This window comes from Echiichthys vipera, assembly GCF_963691815.1.
Source record: "Echiichthys vipera genome assembly, chromosome: 12".
Taxonomy (NCBI): Eukaryota; Metazoa; Chordata; class Actinopteri; order Perciformes; family Trachinidae; genus Echiichthys; species Echiichthys vipera.
In genome coordinates, this window is record NC_139837.1 from 20,628,097 (window position 1) to 20,645,637 (window position 17,541).

Below are 17,541 nucleotides of genomic sequence, written 5' to 3' on the forward strand. Positions count from 1 at the left end.
ACATAAATTATTATTTTTTCTGAGGACTGCAGAATGTGCTCATGCTCAATGTACAAACACAGTATTTCAACTGAGGATGCTAATTGAAACAAAGCTTGTATGATGTGTAGCCAAGGTGTCATTATCTGTCTGAAATGTTACCACGAATAAGCTGTTGCTGATGGACATTGTTCAGGTTGGGAATAATACTGTTCTTGACCGACTTGTATTTGCACTGGAACACACTGATTTGAGTAAAATCATAGTAAACAATCTAACTGGGTCACCACTTTTGTAAGGCTCTGCGTTTCCTCGTTCATTTAATGGGTCTAAAAGCAGCTATAATCTATATTTCTAAGACTGTGTGTCATTAAAGTGGTGGTTCATAGTGATGAACACATCACCTGACTTTAGTAGTTGCCCAGTGTTTCAGCATCTTTACCGTCCTTACCAGCTGCAACTTTACTGTTTCGGTTCACTCTTTTTTCCCCCTTGCAGCAAGTACCAGTTTTCTGCTCAAAAAAACTCACTTGTCCAGTCCCAAACAGCAGGCGGACTAAGTTAGTGATTAGCTTGTGAACATAGTGGAGCATTAAGTAGCTCTGTCCATAGGTGACTCGGCTGGGAACGGTAGGGTCGCCGGTTTGAGCCCCTGTGTGCACCATGAATGGAGTGTGGACTGGAGAGGTGCCAGTTCATCTCCTGGGCACTGCTGAGGTGCTGTTGAGCAAGGCACCAAACCCCCAACTGCTCAGGGAGCCGATCTATCGGCAGCCCCCTCGCTCTGACATCTCTCCATTAATTGCATGTATATAGGTCCTGTTTGTGCATGTGTGTATTTCGGGCCTGTGTGTGTGTAACCTAGCGGGATTAATAAAGTAATAATTCTTCTATTTCTTCTTCTAAAGAGCCAGATATTCCCTCCAGACTTAGTAGGGGCTAGCGACAGTTTGTGATTCTTATGTCTTAACATTTGCGTTAGATTTAAGTCGCAGAGCTATGCAGTTATTTCTCAGGAATATAATTAACCGGCAATGTTTGAACCTTCCAAATGCTCCACTACATTCACCAGCTAACCGCTAACTTTGTTTGTCTGCTGTTTGGTCCTGATTGCCCCAGTTTGGGGTGCCTTTCATGTATTAGCATTAGCTACATTAAAGTCTCAATGGCAACTATGCATTTCAGAAAGATGATTACCTGATAATGTTTTTAAAAAAACAACAAGAAAGTAGAATCCTCAAACTCTCTTCGAGCCATCAGATAAAAAAAATCAGTCTGCTGAACAATAAATTAAAAAAAACCCATTTTGCAGCTCTGCTTCCTATCCAGGTAGCTGGCCGGCTGCCATTTTTGTTTGGATTATGAAATAACATCCCTATTTGCGGAACAGGTAAAATGTTTTTTATTGTGTGTTAGACATAATATTTTTTTGTACTGAGAAATCTGAAAGACCTAGATCTTGTTAAACAACCTTCTACGTTTTTTAAAAATATTGCTGGCTCATTATCTTTCAGTGAAATTTTGATTCGACTGTAGCTAATTCTAATTCATGGCGGGCTACCCCAGCACCACACATCAGAGAATGTTAGCAGTTACCTGATAAACGTAGTAGGACAACTGGCAGCTAGAGAGCTTAAAAGAGAGTGAATATTCAACCATAGTCATAAGGTGGCCAGAAACATCGCTCCAGGTGAATGCTAATGTTGCTCTCTGTCTCTTAATGTGTAGCTTCAACTGTTGTTTTAGTAAGTCACTTATATCAACCTAAATGGTAGAAATCACTGACACCATAGTCTTACATTACCAGACCATACTCCAAGACTGGAGCTGCACAGGTTAGCGTTCTGGTATAAAGGCGCAATGAGGTGTTTGTATTTCTTTAAACCAGTCACAATCTTTTTGGGCCCCGGATGCAGAAACGGTGCCCTTGCAAAACAGATAGCAGAGAAAGCAGAAGGAGTCTGATGTCAGCCTTTATACCCACTAAGTACAGCCAGACTACTGGCTCTATGCCTCATTATGTAGTTTTCTTGGAAAATCAACTTCATGACCCAACTTACAATCCGAGCCTCACCATGGCTGCTACCAAGGTGAAAAGGTATCAAATAATTTCACCTTCAGCTTTGGTCCACTTATTCATTTATGTGCTGTCATCAGCATTTCTCCACAAATCTATTTCAGCGTTTCAGAAACTGGAGAAAAATGAAAATAAAAACATTGCAGGGAAATCCACTGCTGCGTCACAAAAAAAAACACTTCAATCAGTAGACATATTTATTACACGCATACCTTTACAGTAAACATACAATATTTTTTTGATACAAGTAAATGTTGAGAATGAAGTGCTTTGTTTTGGCATCAATAAACACAAATAGCTTGTCTCTCCATTATATTTTTCATGATTTATATAAAGTAGCCTATTTACATGTTGTGATATGTCTCTTTAAGTTTGTACTGCAATTAGCACCCATGTGCTCTTGATGTCCTTGCCTACACACTGTGAGTTAGAAACCTACTTAATGAAAGCACCTTTACTTCAGATATAATCGAGAGTATAAAAAAAGGATCTTTTGTTGTACTGTCAAAATCAAAGTATGGTGGTGTAGGTGGTTGTTACTCATTTACTCCACGCCATTCAAGAGACATCTTGTGCGAGGGCACGTGCTAATTTACAGTGACACTCGCCTGCAGACATGCTGGACTCACTCTATGGAACTTGTTGCTCCTGTCTCTATCACAAGTGTCGGCCTGTATGTGCAATGTTTGGACTGGCAGTGCATCAGTTTATAATGGTTTAAAAAAGAAATCGTGATGGACTCATAATAGATCAATTTGCCGGTTTGGAGACAGAAACTCAGCATCTGGTAGGATTTTTTAAAAAGAAAATGCTTCAAGTACACAACGATGAAGTTCAATCACATAACTGGTAACCGGATGCTGTGCAAGGCAAAAGCAAACAAATATCTTTTCACACCAAGACCTCTGACTCATGGTGTGTAAGGTCTGGGGTGGCACACAGTAGGGCTGAAATTTACGACAGTGGAGAAGTCATCAGATAGCCGGTGCTTATGTCGCCTCTTTCTTTTCCCTTTGGGCACTGCGGCGAATCTTCATCTCTGTCAGCTGGATGTAGCGGATGGCATTGGTGTCTGAAAAACAAAGACAGGAAAAGGCTGATTTATTTCCTGCTCGGACAGGATATGGTGCATTAATGTGCTCATAAATCTTCAACCTTAAACTGAACTCAGTGGGACATGTCACACAGTAAAGTGGCTACAGAAAATAATGTTTTTTTCAGGAATTACGGGGGAAAAACTGTTTTGGATTCCAGATACAACACCATTTTTTTTTGTTTATCCTGTGTGCTTTTAAAAGGGTCTTACAGGACCAACAGTGGCAAAACAATTGTGTTATCAATCACATCACACAGAAACAAAATTGCAGTTTACAGTGAATTCCATCTTTGAAAATTGATGTCGAAATGTCCTACTGCATTTCTCTGAACAGACGGATTAGTCTTTCGTTGATCATTCAGAAAACACATACATGCACTGAATTACTACAAAAGAGACACTGTGAAAGAGACCAGCGAGAAGCTTAGTTAATTTAGCTGTTTCTCATAGATACGGCTCACAAAGTGAAGCCTTGGTCCCACTGCAGGTCCCTGACGGGTTTCCAGGTCGTCCCCAGAAAATTAAACCTAAATTTCTCTCCCCGGATATTACTGTAGAAGAAGAATATTTAAAACACTAAAGATACACTATGGAGTTTTTGGTGACTAGTAATCTCCATAAGCAGATTTTGCATATGAATGACGAGATTTTGGGCAGCGGAAGTGGTCTGGTTTCCATTTGTAGCCCGAGTTGCATGCAGGTAAACAGTTCATGTAGAGAGTAAGAGGCAATGCAATGCAATCTCGAAACCCATCAGCTATTATCTGATGACAGTTTAACTTTTTATTTACTTTTTGTTATTATTTGTCTGCATTCATATGCAGATATGTGTTTATAGAGATGCTGTCTCTTAACTCCAATTCATACTCACGTCTCATATTGCCAATAGTACCATAAACAAAGACTGCAGAGAAGTCAACCCGGATATTTGTTGATTAAAGCCTGGAATATTAAAATAAATGTAATCTATTGAATCGTTTACATGGACACGGCAGGATTTTCAGACCATAACGTATTTTGTGACTATTGCTCACGATGTGCTGTGAGACTAGATTGGTCCTGCAGTGTTTCCCACCGTCTCTCATTACCTGACTTTCACACCAACCTGTACACCTGTTCACGAGTCCCTAATTATTATATATACATACAGTATATATATATATATATATATATATATATATATATATATATATATATATATAATTTGCATGTTCACAATAGCACGCGCCTTTAATTGGCATCTACAGTTGTTTTCAAGAGAGATACACACATGCCCAAACACTACAGCCTGCTACAATTTAATTTACTGGTTTGTATGAAATGAAAGTGCTGATTCATTTTTGCCGAATTAGGCAAAAGAAAAAATAATAATCACATAGCCTTTCATTTGGATTAATGATTGTGACAATTTGAATCAATGTGCTCTTGTATTTTGTGTATAAATGAGTATAAATGATCAGTATAAAAAAAAAAAAAACGCAAACAGCAGTAGTAGAATATTAGCAGTAATACTTGCAAAGATGGATTTATTACTCATTCTTAACAATCCCAAATATTCGGCAGATGAAACTTACATGATTAATTTGATCATTATCTTAGCAAAATACTCTATCCATAAAATGATTTGGCTTAACAAACTTTACCCTCCTTTTATATTTTAAATCATAATTTTTTTATTTCTCTCTCTCTCTCTCTCTCTCTCTCTCTCTCTCTCTATATATATATATATATATATATATATATATATATATATATATATATATATATACAGTATATGACATTTTGACATGTCACAGTTGAAAAAACACCCACCTGTAATAGCATGAATGATGTCTGAATGCCATTTAGCTGCTCCAATTTCATGGTCCTGCTGTGGCTCACTGCCACACTTTCATGGTTTACTGGGACATTGTAATGCTATTGGTAACACCTGTGCTTTTCCTAATAGGACAAATAAAAATGCCTGATGTGCAAAGGGTTTACTCTGCAATCTGTTGAAGTTTTATCATCATGTATTTTATTACTGATGCATTCAACTGTGAGCAGAATTTTAATGTAGTAGCTGGTCTAGGTGGAGCTAATTCTAACTGCTTTGTATTCTGTTGGGCAGTTTAACAATTCTGTAATATATATATATATATATATAATTTATTTTTCAATGTGTTAAATCACAATATGTAAAGTGACCACCACTAGGGCAGTACTTAGTCCTGACCTGATGGTTCCTGTTTGTTGGACTCCTTCAGGTAGTACAGGGCCTTCTGGAAGTCTCCTAGGTGGTAATAGGCCACACCGGATCGGTACAGAGCCTTGAAGTTCTTCCCTTCCTTGTGAAGCACTTTCAGACAGTATTCCTTCACTCGTTCATAGTTCACCAGCTCCATTTGCAACAGGCATGCTAGAGTGGAAAAGGAGGAGCAGATAGAGGGGGTGAAAACGTTACTGATAACACTGCATGAGCCAATATTTGTATTTCATTATACAGTAGCAGTTCTAATGTGTGAGCTGTCAGGCACCAATATATGAGGGATACTTTGGATAATTGTTTAATATCCTATAACAAATATAATGAGTGAATTTGCCAAGAGCTGAATAAATATACCATTAATATGAAGTGGATTTCCAAATAAAGTGGCAGATAGTGGGTAAGCCTGAGAATGACTCATACTCTTCATGAATCATTCATGAGCTCAGAGGTATTCCCAGGATCTTTCTCTGCTGAACAGACAGCACATAAGTGTAGTGTGTGTGTGTGTGTATGTGTGAAATGTGTCCCTTACCGGCCAAGCTGTTGTAACACTCCAGCTCTGCATTCTCCATGGCCCCCTTCTGCTCATCTGTCAGCGTGGAGGACTTGCTGATGGTCGGCAGGAGGGGGGACGGGGGCTTGGAGCTGGTGTCCGGATCCCCTAGCACCCTGCACAGCCCCTTTATCTCCAGCAGAGCGCGGTGATACTTGCCAATCGCCTCTCGGTACTTCTTATCCTTGTAGCACTGGGTGCCTTGGCACTTGAAATCCAGCGCCCGTCTCACGACCTCGGCTGGCTCGTTGAGTGATGGTTGTTTCAACATCGACCCACCATGATGCCTCTGCTGCTGGAGCTGCTGCTGGTATCTGGCATCTTTGGTCCGGCCGCTGCTGCTGTTGGGAGGCTGAGCGCACTGGTGCCTCGGGGAGCCGCCGCCGTTGTCGGTGTGGCTGCCTCTGCCGCCGTCCACCCTGCCGTCGTGCCCGACCTGGATCACGCTCATCTTCGACGTTATTTTATTACAGCTGCCCTGGCGCCCGGCCGTAAATTAGCTGGGTGATCGAGGCTCCTTCACTGCATCCTCTCGGCCGTTGACGCGTCCTCGCCTCGCCAGTGTCGCAGCTACGTCTTCTCTGTGCGCAACCCTGCGCGATGCGCGCTCCTCCTGTAGCCCAGTCTCTATTTTTTCTCCTCCGACGAGCCGATTGGTCGTTAAATACAAGGCCATCGGTCCCATGGGGATCCTCCGGCAGGAAGAGGAGAGGCTTTGATTTCATTATCAGTTTATTTGGAGATAATTTAATTATCAGTTTGTTTGCAAACTGAACAGTGTTTAAAACCAGACTACACTGACAATAGTTATTTTGTGTGATGTTTTATTCTCAAGGGGAATTTGTAATTATTAAGTCTTATTTGTTGCGAATTGACAAAAAAAATCACATGACAGTGATTCTATTTTCAGTGAAATACAGTGAAATGTAGACTATTGTATGATCCGTATCTTGTATGTATTGTACTATTTTGTGTTCATTTATAGCCAAATAAAAGCCATTATTGAACTAGAGAATGTAATCAATTATGCCTCATTTTTATCCCTGGGCCATCCATGCAAGTTCCTTTCGAAATTACAATATGTCCTCCCTAAATTGGGCATACACATGTTACAATAAGAGGATCACAGTGAAAATCAGCCCCCTCCTTCCACTCAAAACATCCCTTCAGTCTCTCGCTCTTATCTCAAATCGGAGGAATGCAGTCATCTCCACTCAGATGGATCAGATAAGGATCATCCAGGCCTGTCGTCTCTCGCCTGAGCAGCTTGCAGCCTGCCTCCCCCGGACTGCTCTCATTCTGCGCAGCCACTTTGGACACACTCCTGGCAGACTTTAGTCTATGATGTCATTCAAACCGGGTTTTTTTTTGCAGGGTAATTTTGTTATGAGCCTCTATTGTAAAGAGTTGAGCAGAGGTGGTGAATACGGTTCTCTTTTGCTTTAAGAGCTTCTCATTTTGAGTGCCATTTTAACAACAACACCGCGTGTGTAGTGTGTATTCGCCATGCCTAAATCCATCTGTCCTGTCACACTCACAGGCTCAGCTGTCTGGGTGTGTCTCTGGAATTGCAGCTCTCTTGAGCAAATGTTACTGATCAGAGAGAAAAAAGAACCATAACAACGATAGGCACATTTGGTACATCTGATTGTGTAATGCTCATACCGATGCATGTTCGCAATAGCACGCGCCTTTAATTGGCATCTACAGTTGTTGTCAAGAGAGATACACACATGCACAAACACTGCAGGCTTATGGGCTACAATTTAATTTACTGGTTTGTATGAAATGAAAGTGCTGATTCATTTTTGCCAAATTAGGCAAAAAAAAAAAAATCAATCAATCATAGCCTATCATTTGGATTAATGATGATGACATTTTGAATTAATGTGCTCTTGTATTTTGTGTATAAATGAGTATAAATGATCAGTATAAAAATAAAACAAAAACGCAAACAGCAGTAGTAGAATATTAGCAGTAATACTTTCAAAGATGGATTTATTACTCATTCTTAACAATCCCAAATATTCGGCAGATGAAACTTACATAATTAATTTGATCATTACCTTAGCGTACTCTATCCATAAAATGGTTTGGCGTCACAAACGTTACCCTCCTTTTATATTTTAAATAATATTTGACCACTATGGAAAACTGCAAATTTAAAAATAATAAATTGGCAAAAACTATTAGAATAATAAGCCATTTCGAATTTACTCCTTGAGTTTAGCAGACCCCATGTTTTTTAGTTTTTGTTTTTGTTATTCTTCATCCTTTTTTTAAGTTTCACTGTTATTGGACAATTAATGTAATTATTATTTCTACATTTAGAAATATATTTTTTCACTGTGTATAACTCTGAAATATGTAAGATAAGTCATGTTTATATTAAATGTTTTCAATAAACAATAAAATAAATAATAAAAAAACCGAACTTTTTGCACACTTTGTTCTCTTTGATTAAAACGCATTTACAAAGCTGTGTCGGTGCCCTTTATTCCTATGCCAATGTAACTAATTCGAACGACTGATACGACGTCATCAAACTACGACCGGAAGCACACTGATAACGTCTTCTTTGTGAGACAGTTTGTTTACATCATGGCGGCGGTGGATTTCAGAGGTAACTAACATCGATGCTTTATTATTTGTTATAAAGTAATTTCCACGTCTGCTTGGTTTTTGTTTTCGCTTTAGTAATATGTAATATACAACTGAGACCCTTGAGATAAAGTTGTGTGTAGATTTGTAGTTGACGGCTTCAACATAACGTTATATTTGTAACTGTGCTAGAAGCTAATGTTAGCAACGATTAGCATATCCTCCGCTTTTATTAGCATGTTGGCTAACCTAGCTAATGCAGACGAGACTACCCAATAAAGCAACGAATTATTAACTATACGTCCTATATAAATTCCAACAATGGTGTTGGTAGAGGAGGTTTTGAGTAATGTTAATCAAACGTCCGATTCAGTTAACATTACGTTCATGACAGCTCTAACTAACGTTACCATTTAAAACTGCCATAAATAATAACAATAATAATAATAACCACTTCATTATTTAGCACCTTTTAAAAACAAAAGTTTGCTTTGACAGACAAAGCAAAAGCACATTCTATTTTTAACTTTATGCTGGTATATAACAGGACTAATTTAACTCAACAACAAAGGCAAGACATTTGAAAACATAAATGCAAAGCAAGATATGACTGGATTTTGTCATATGCAATATACACACAAATAATCACAAACAAAAAAGCTCTTATAAACTGAACACCCACCCCTATATCAAAAGAGGCTGAAGAGGTCTAACCATATATTAGTGATTTAGTTATTCTGAGATTTTTATTCAGGTCTTGCAGCACTGATGACACAGTTTTTTTTTTTTTGTTAATTACATTTCTGAAAACAAAGCTGGACATTATATCATCAGGTTGTGATGATGACAACTCAATTTAGTGTTGGTAAACTCTTTAATTCAATTTTCAGACAACCTTCTTGGGATTTCCTGGGTGGACAGCGGCTGGGTACCGATTCTTAACCCTGGAAATGTATTGGACTACTTCTCTGAGAGAAGTAACCCCTTCTATGACAGAACCTGTAATAATGAGGTAGTGAAGATGCAGCGGCTCACTCTGGAACATTTGAAGTAAGTTTATCTTACACAGTGCAATTAGGTATTATTTGGAAAATAGTTGCGTATAAATACAAATAAAGAAATTAAGTATCACATTAAACTAAGGTCACTGTATGATTCATGGTAGTGAATGAACACATGGAACTTAAACAAAACCTAATAGAACACATAGATATAGAAGCTATAAAGAAACATATTTTTAATTACAGAGCTGCAAGTTATAGTGCTGAGTGACATTTGCAAAACTAGAAGCAAACCTTGTTTCTGTCTTATTTTCAGTCAGATGGTTGGAGTGGAGTACATTCTTCTTCATGCTCAGGAGCCCATTCTTTATATTATCCGGAAACAACAGCGGCAGTCACCAACGCAAGGTGAGCAGTGTGGCGTGTGATTGCTGCTGATACTGGTCAGTTAGCATACAAAAAGCACGTACATTTCTGTTTGATTAAGACAAAATTGACGTGTGAGGATAGTATTGCAACTTGTACTGTATATGATAATCCTGCAGTGATTCCCTTGGCTGACTACTACATCATAGTAGGAGTGGTGTATCAGGCCCCAGACCTGGGAACAGTTATCAGCTCCAGAGCGGTGAGAATGTATAGTATGATCCTAAAACATACCCTTGTAACTGACTATCATAAAATCTGTTGAAGGTAGATTTTGATAACACATAAAGCATGTGACATAAAGCACATCTTTTTTAGCTTTCTGCTGTCCATGGAATCCAGTCTGCCTTTGATGAGGCCATGTCATACTGCCGCTATCACCCATCCAAAGGATACTGGTGGCACTTCAAGGACCAGGAGGAGAGAGGTTAGGTTTTGTCAGTTCATCTAAATTTACAGTGTAAACATTTAGGTTTTTGTTAACAGTGGGATAGTTCCTGTCACATACGTATATTAAAAACAACACATAGTGAAGACCACAAGAAACAGCCATGGAGCCTTGCAATCCCAGAATGTTTGTAAGAGTAAGTTTAAGTTTAACATGATGGTGAATGCTGATTAACTCTTTTTTTTTTTTTTTTTTTTTTTACAGAAAAGACCAAACCCAAGTCTAAGAAGAAAGAGGAACCGAGTTCACTGTTTCAGAGGCACCGTGTAGACACACTCCTTTTGGACCTAAGGTCAAAGTTTCCACCAACATTCTACCAGGTACTTGTTACACTTACTCAAAACTGTTATTGATGTTAAATATTCACCTTTTTTCATCTGACATTTCCTATAATAAAAAGTATTTAATGCTAATGCGATTGCATCCGAGCAATACTGTTTCTCTTTCTGTAATTTCAGCCTAAGCCTGGTGAGAAGCCTATTCCAGGTAAGATCTTGAAATAGTTACATTATATTCAGACCCTTGCATATAATAAATAGTATCAGTATTTGCACATCAGGGCTCAACATGGGAAGTGTAGCAAATGTGCACTGCTTCACATTCTGCCATTATTATTAGACTAAACCTTGGGTATAATTTCTTTACAGTGAGGAATTTTAGATTTTGCTTGTGCATTTTAAAGTAGATGTTTAGATTTTGATGATGTGAAGATTTTAGCCAAGTATCCACAAAATCCTCAAGTTTTCCCTCTTATTGCATTTGTTTGTGTTGCAGTTGAGGTGAAGAAAGAACCTGAACCCCCCACAGAAGCTGTAAAACAAGAGGAAAGGGAGCCGGCCACAAAGTCCTCCGCCCCAGCTCCGCCGAGCAAACCGCCTCCTGAGAAGAGAGCAAGACTTCAGTGACAGTCATTCGTCTCGCACTCTGGGAAGATGGAGCAAGGAAGCGTAAAAGTCCTGCAGCACTTGGCCGAAAGATACACCGTGGGACTTTATTACCTTTTGGAATTTGCAATATCGTCTGCCTCTGCTCATTTGGTCTGTTTACACCAGGCAAAGAATGAACCGGCACAGTGTCAGTTGCTTGTCTCAGTGTTAGGAGATGTCTTTTACACCGTAACCTTATTCTTGTTCATGTGATGAGTTTGGCATCATGGACATCTCAGGAAGCAGTAGGGTGAACTGCTTGATGTCAGCAGGCATTTAGCAGTATTCACTAAGGATGAGTTTTTTTTTATGATAAGCTGACATCAGCACCAGTGTCGGTTCACTGCTGACATCAGCATAATATTTGTGTTGTAGTGACTTCAGAGGACAGTGTAATTCCTAGTGTGCTTTAAGGATGATGTGTCATAATGCATCATCTCATTTGAAAAGCAAAAGGCTTCCTGACTTGAGCACCTCTCTTTAATTATAAATACTTTTGTCAGTTTGTTTTAAGGAATACCTTTTTTGTTTTTGTATTAAAATGTATCAGTTACTGTTTCATGATGTGTTTGATTTAATAGCCTCGAGTCTTGCTTTATCAGAGTTTCTTCAATATGTTAGATATGGTGTTCATTTTAATGAAAAGTTATATTTTCATGTACCTGGAGTGTTCGTTTTAACAAAAAAAACATCTCTAAAAATGCAAAGAGTAAGGCACTCAATATACTCCTCTGCTGCCGACGGCTCTGGCATGACGACCCACACGTATACAGGATAATACAATAATCAAACATGCCGGTCTTCAGTGATGGAAAGTAACTCAGTAATTTAAACACACTCTAGATGAACTTGTGCTTTACCTGAGTAATTTCATTTTATTTTTATGTTTTACTTCACAACATTTCTGAGGAAACTATTGTATATTTTTACAATATACCAGTAATACCAGTAATTTTAGCTGAAATTACTGGTTAATTTACAGATTCACTTTTGGCATTGAAAAGCAAATGAGAAGCTTATTAAACACAAAGCTTTAACGACCAACTGTGGGTAGTTGTTGCCCCTTTTAACGTCTCAGATGTCTATTAGTTGTTGGCAGTAGATTCACCAAAGAGACTTTCCCCCGTAACCTTACAGAAAAGATATTATTTCACAAAAAAAAAGCAGAGATAAGAAAGGTACAAAAAACCCATCACAACTGAATAAAAGTATGTGAATACTTTATTTAAAACTAGCTCCACATCTACATCAACCTAAAGCAATAAATGCTGCTTGTTGATGCATTAATAGTCTAAAGACTATATGAGAGGGAAATTTCCTGCAAGAGTCTTGTACTTTTTATACTTCAGAATCAGAGATACTTCAATAATCCCAGTTTAAAGAATTATATAAAACTATATATTATATAAAACATTTTAACTTTACACTCTGGGTTTTTTCTCTGTTGATGGTTTTTCTCCTTATTTTCTAAGCTTATAATATATAAATTGAGCAGAGCGGAAACATTTACAATTGAGGGGTATGACCAACAGGTGTCGCCATTTTGTCACATTTGGTCCGAGCTCCTAATTGCAGAATGGTTAATTTGTTTTCAAGAATTTGTGCTGTCTGCCATCATCACAGCATTGAGTCATTGAGCAATGATTTTGTTATTCTTCATTCCTATTTTTTTTTAATGTTTTACTGTCTTTGTACATTTTTTCATAAACAAAAATAGAATACTGAAATCATTCCCCAATTTTATTTTTTTCTTAAATTAATATTTTAAAATATACGTAACGTCCTTAAAATCGGAAATTGGAAGAAAAGCACAAAATTGTATGATGTTCTAAAACACTTCCCAACTCTACTATACACACATATATATATATATATATATATATATATGTATGTATATATATATATATACACATATAAGCAAAGTAGTATTTATACGTATATATGTATATATGTATATTCGTATTTATATATATATATATATATATACGTATATATATATATATATATATATATATATATTTATATATACATATACATACATATAATGTTCATTGGTTTTCAGAAATAGGTTTTACAGATCAGTACATTGCAAATAACTGTAAAATTGAAAAACAAGAAAGTAAGAAAAAAAGAATATCTTGAAAATCTGAAAAAATAAATTACAAAATAGAGAAATATACACATACATATAGACATACATGTACATATATTCATTAACAAATTATAATAAATAATTTTTTTGAGAGTCCTACTGTTTCAATTAACTGAAATTAAACAGTATTTCCCCATTTTATGTACAATTATTTATTTCATTTGTTTTTTTTTCCTTTCTGTTGATATTGTACTTCTGTTCAAGCACATCCATTTTTAATCCCGCATAACAAAATGTCTTTGTTTGATTGCAACTGTTGCCATATCTAAAAATAATAATGATAATAATAATAAATAAATGCTTCCATGGCTGCTCTGAACGAATGCCACGAAGAAGAAGCGTCTCGCAGGGCGTGGTGGGATAGGAGCCTCCTCTGTGGAGGACTGAACAACAGTGCCCCAGCTGGCGGGTCTGGCAGCACAGAAAGATGGCTGCAGAGGGGGTTCTCAGGCCAAGTGTCTGAAAACACCGTTTGTCATGTTCAACGACGACTGAAAGCCAGCGTGTCACCCCGGTCCCGGTTGTTCCGTCGGTCGGTTCCTGCTCGGACTCGTCGTCGGAGGGGGATAAAACCAAAACATGGGGTCGCAGACTCTCCAGATCCTGAGGCAGGGGGTCTGGGCTTCAGTCACTGGCGGATGGTACTACGACCCCGATCAAAACACATTCGTCAACGCTTTCCATCTCTACATCTGGCTGTTTCTACTATGTTTCCCCTTCACACTTTACATGGTGAGCCTTTTTATTCTTTAAAACCCCTTTATTATCCCTTTATTATGTCTTGACTGTTGCCAAGTTACCAAACCAAAGTGTCCGTTAGGTTCACCGCCACAGGATAGTAACGGTCGGTCTCGGTCTATTATCTGGAAGCGGATACAATGTGTACAATGTAAAACTAACCAAACGTCACGGAATATTTTCACCACACTGAAAATATTTAATAAAACCGTACGAGTGTCGGAATTACACACAGATAGACCTCATGTAGATGACAAAACAAGACAAAATAATCCTTTAAACGGCTGCCCCCTTCAAGTGTTACCACCCACCAAATAGATAGGACCAGAATGCTCTTTTGTTTAAATTCTTGTTTTAACACAGCGATGGCAGTTAAGAACCGTTAGGGTATTAAGGGTCGGTTTACTGTCGTACCGGGCTGTAATCGGTGAATTTAATTCCCCCATCCCCCTTTATTGTATCTAGTTGTTTTCCTCCTGTCTGTAGTGATTTGCGGTATCACCAGTTTTTCAGAAGCTACCAGCTGTGACTGCAAGAGCACAGCTGACAAGGATGCAAACAGTAATCTGGCGACTTTAATGTCCAAGAAAACAGACTCGACTGGCTGCTGTTTGCTCTGTTCATTTGCCACCAGGTGTCTTTGTTTTTAAATGCACTGCTTTGTGTTTACTTTAGCTGTGTGGCAGCCCGCCCTCTAAACTGGCTTTGACGACTTCAGTAGAAGTTACAGTCTACTTATGCATGTTATTAGCGCTCAAATGATTCAGATCCAGGTTTACAGAACAAGTTGAAGTGTCAGTGAATCATTGTGTTCTTCTAACACATATCTATAAATGTACCCCCCATGTCAGGAAACGACTGCTAACTTCTATGTTGGGAAGCTGATGTTTCAAATGTGGTTTCTGTGCTATTCCTGGAGTGGAAATAGGCCGGTCAGCGCTGTGGTTTATATTGAGCCACAGGTTGTGAGTGGTGGTGGTGCTGCTGCTGCTGCTGCTGTTTGTAATAACTGCAAACAGATGCAGCAGCGGGATATCTCAAGGACAACAGAGCCGCAGAAGGTGGAGCTCAGCCCCCCATGTGGTAAACATACAGGTGCTTGGTCATAGCCTCCGTCCTCGGCAGCTTCACAATTAAAATGACATGAGACAGATAATTGGATGCAGTAGTTTTTAAACCATAATAGTGCATTAAATATGTCTTTCAGCTGTGTTTAGAGGAACTAACTTGGATGCAATAGTTGGTTGCAGTTCACATGTTTGAATCTTGTCAGTCCTCATGAGCAAATGTCCTACAGAAAGACAATATTAAACCGCCCACCTGATGTCTCATTGTCGCTTTGGGGGAAAAAACGTCAGTTAAAATCAATAAGAGCTTTTATAAAAAGAAATTGACCCTTTTTTTTTATTCTCAAGAAGAGCAAAATAGTCTCGGACCATTACATGTTATTACAGCTTGGACCCTGAGACAAACAAAGAAAGAAAATATAAAGTTAGCATCATCATGTTTCCCCCTACAATATCAGATACCCTAAATAAATTAACATCTGCTTCTTTTTCTAATCCCAGGCCCTGCAACCAACCATGGGAATAGTGGGAATCTACTGTGGTGTTATTGCTGCCATGTTCCTGCTGCTGAAGACGGTGAATTTCCGCCTCCACCATGCCCTGGATGAGGGGGAGGTGGTGGAGCACCAGGCCAAGGAGAGTCAGGGCAGCAGAGGGGGCACTGAGGGGGCGAATGATGGCGGTGTCACCCGTCGGGAAGACAGCAACGGCCCAGGGTAAGATCACGTCTTACTCAGCCTCAACGGTGAATGTGATATCTGGAGATGTAGGTCAAAGACGCTGCCAGGAGTATGATGAGATGAGGCAGACACAGTAAAGGCTGTGTAGTGGGAGGAGGCCTATTGTGTGTTAGCTAGACCACGTCACCCTTCCTGGTCAGTGAGGGCGACGAGCCACATGGAACTGGTGGTGTCATATAAAGGTTAAGTGATCTAGAGTTTTCCATCAGAGGTGAGGTCAAAGGTCTAGTCCTGAAGTCATGAAAAGACACAGGCTGCCGTAAGGACAATCAATATATCGTTTTAAAGGCTTCCAGATAGGGCAAATTGAGCCCAGCTGGGGCAGCAGCTACTTTACCTTCATTTAGTTCAGACACCTGCAGAAACAGAGAGGTATAAAACCCAACAGCTGACTGGATTAAAATTATCAGATGATGCACGCCAAACCACCAGGGCACCCTGGGAAATTTTACTTTGAAAGTAATCAGTTATTTGCTTGTTGAACTTTTTACAATTTTTTTTTAATTTAATTTGACCACACCACGCAAGTGTGTTGTTGAGCTTTGTTTTAAAATGCATCTCAATGACACCGAGAGCAGGTCTCCTCTTTTAGTTCAGAGTTTTCTTGTAAACAAAGTTTCTTTCAACATTCCCTGCTACTCACCAAGACACCAGGGTTTGTATCCTTGATGCCTAAAAAATGTGTGGATTTATTAATGATAAATGCATTTCCCCTCTTCAAAGCAGTGTTTTTGTTTAGATTTTTTTTAAAACCTGCATTTTTTTGCATTTGTGTTAACTTGGTAGTAGTCAATGCTGCTGGTGCATTGCTGTGTTCCTTGGTACATTACAGCCACCAGTGATGTACTGTAGTGGGAAACAGTTGGCATCCACTTTTATGTCAGGGCCCACTCACAGAAACATCTCTCCAGAGCGCTACTAGATATTCTCACGTTTTTATGTTCTGCTCTGATGCCATGATGCACGCATTGTTAGAGTGGTGTCTTATATCTCAGTGTGTGTTTATAGACATATTAAAATTGGTTCATAAAATTACATAGTAGAACCTCTTATGCCACAGGCTCCTTTTGTATAGGGCGATGATGGTAAATGGACTGCATCTATATAGCATTTTTCTAGTCTTAACGACCATGCAATTTACACTACAGTCACCCCATTTACGCACACATTCATACACTGGTGGCCGAGGCTACGGCATACGCTGCCACCTGCTCATCAGATACACATTCACACACTGATGGGAATGGAAAACAGGTTCTAGTTGACATCCGGTAACATCTTTCAATCAGACCTGGAATCGTTTGCCTCCGAGCGTATCGATTCTCTTTATCAATGTCGGCATGTTTTCTGACAGTCGTGCACTGCAAAGCAATGACTCATGTGTTGAAAGTGTATAGTAACATATAATAGCTTTGACGCTACACAGGCAGGCTCAGTCAATTTTTATTTCTTTGGAAAACCTGAATAAAACTGAATAACTAAAACTGTT

At 38.9% G+C, this 17,541-nt stretch overlaps 3 protein-coding genes across 3 annotated transcripts in view; 2 read left to right on the forward strand and 1 right to left on the reverse strand.

Moving 5' to 3' along the window:
• Positions 1 to 2,359: 2,359 nt before the first annotated feature.
• Positions 2,360 to 6,529, reverse strand: ttc9 (tetratricopeptide repeat domain 9). Its single transcript, XM_083924807.1, has 3 exons — positions 5,933 to 6,529; positions 5,368 to 5,550; positions 2,360 to 3,128 (listed from the first exon to the last, which is right to left on the reverse strand). Exons 1-3 carry the CDS (start codon positions 6,402 to 6,404, stop codon positions 3,046 to 3,048), a joined length of 738 nt encoding a protein of 245 aa, XP_083780933.1. The 5' UTR covers positions 6,405 to 6,529; the 3' UTR covers positions 2,360 to 3,045.
• A 2,018-nt stretch (positions 6,530 to 8,547) lies between these two features.
• med6 (mediator complex subunit 6) lies at positions 8,548 to 11,914 on the forward strand. The gene is made up of 8 exons (XM_083923740.1): positions 8,548 to 8,576; positions 9,445 to 9,604; positions 9,872 to 9,963; positions 10,101 to 10,183; positions 10,300 to 10,408; positions 10,634 to 10,749; positions 10,888 to 10,915; positions 11,204 to 11,914. The coding sequence occupies exons 1-8, from the start codon at positions 8,555 to 8,557 to the stop codon at positions 11,332 to 11,334; spliced, it is 741 nt and encodes a 246-aa protein (XP_083779866.1). The 5' UTR covers positions 8,548 to 8,554; the 3' UTR covers positions 11,335 to 11,914.
• Positions 11,915 to 13,970: 2,056 nt separating this feature from the next.
• The window catches only part of pcnx1 (pecanex 1), a 34,440-nt gene continuing 30,869 nt past the window's right edge, over positions 13,971 to 17,541 (forward strand). Inside the window, exons 1-2 of the mRNA XM_083924660.1 lie at positions 13,971 to 14,239; positions 15,814 to 16,028. Coding sequence (XP_083780786.1) covers positions 14,087 to 14,239; positions 15,814 to 16,028 — 368 coding nt within the window. The 5' untranslated portion in view covers positions 13,971 to 14,086. The remainder of the gene's footprint in view (positions 14,240 to 15,813; positions 16,029 to 17,541) is intronic.

What these genes read in the sequence shown, in the direction of transcription:
- ttc9 (XM_083924807.1), bottom strand. Translation starts at nt 6,404, where the DNA reads ATGAGCGTGATCCAGGTCGGGCACGACGGCAGGGTGGACGGCGGCAGA. An exon ending in GTGTTACAACAGCTTGGCCG is followed by an intron (nt 5,551 to 5,932) that starts GTAAGGGACACA and finishes TTTCCACTCTAG; the next exon opens with CATGCCTGTTGCAAATGGAG. An exon ending in CAACAAACAGGAACCATCAG is followed by an intron (nt 3,129 to 5,367) that starts GTCAGGACTAAG and finishes TTTGTTTTTCAG; the next exon opens with ACACCAATGCCATCCGCTAC.
- med6 (XM_083923740.1), top strand. Translation starts at nt 8,555, where the DNA reads ATGGCGGCGGTGGATTTCAGAG. An exon ending in CAGTTATCAGCTCCAGAGCG is followed by an intron (nt 10,184 to 10,299) that starts GTGAGAATGTAT and finishes CATCTTTTTTAG; the next exon opens with CTTTCTGCTGTCCATGGAAT. An exon ending in TTCCACCAACATTCTACCAG is followed by an intron (nt 10,750 to 10,887) that starts GTACTTGTTACA and finishes CTGTAATTTCAG; the next exon opens with CCTAAGCCTGGTGAGAAGCC.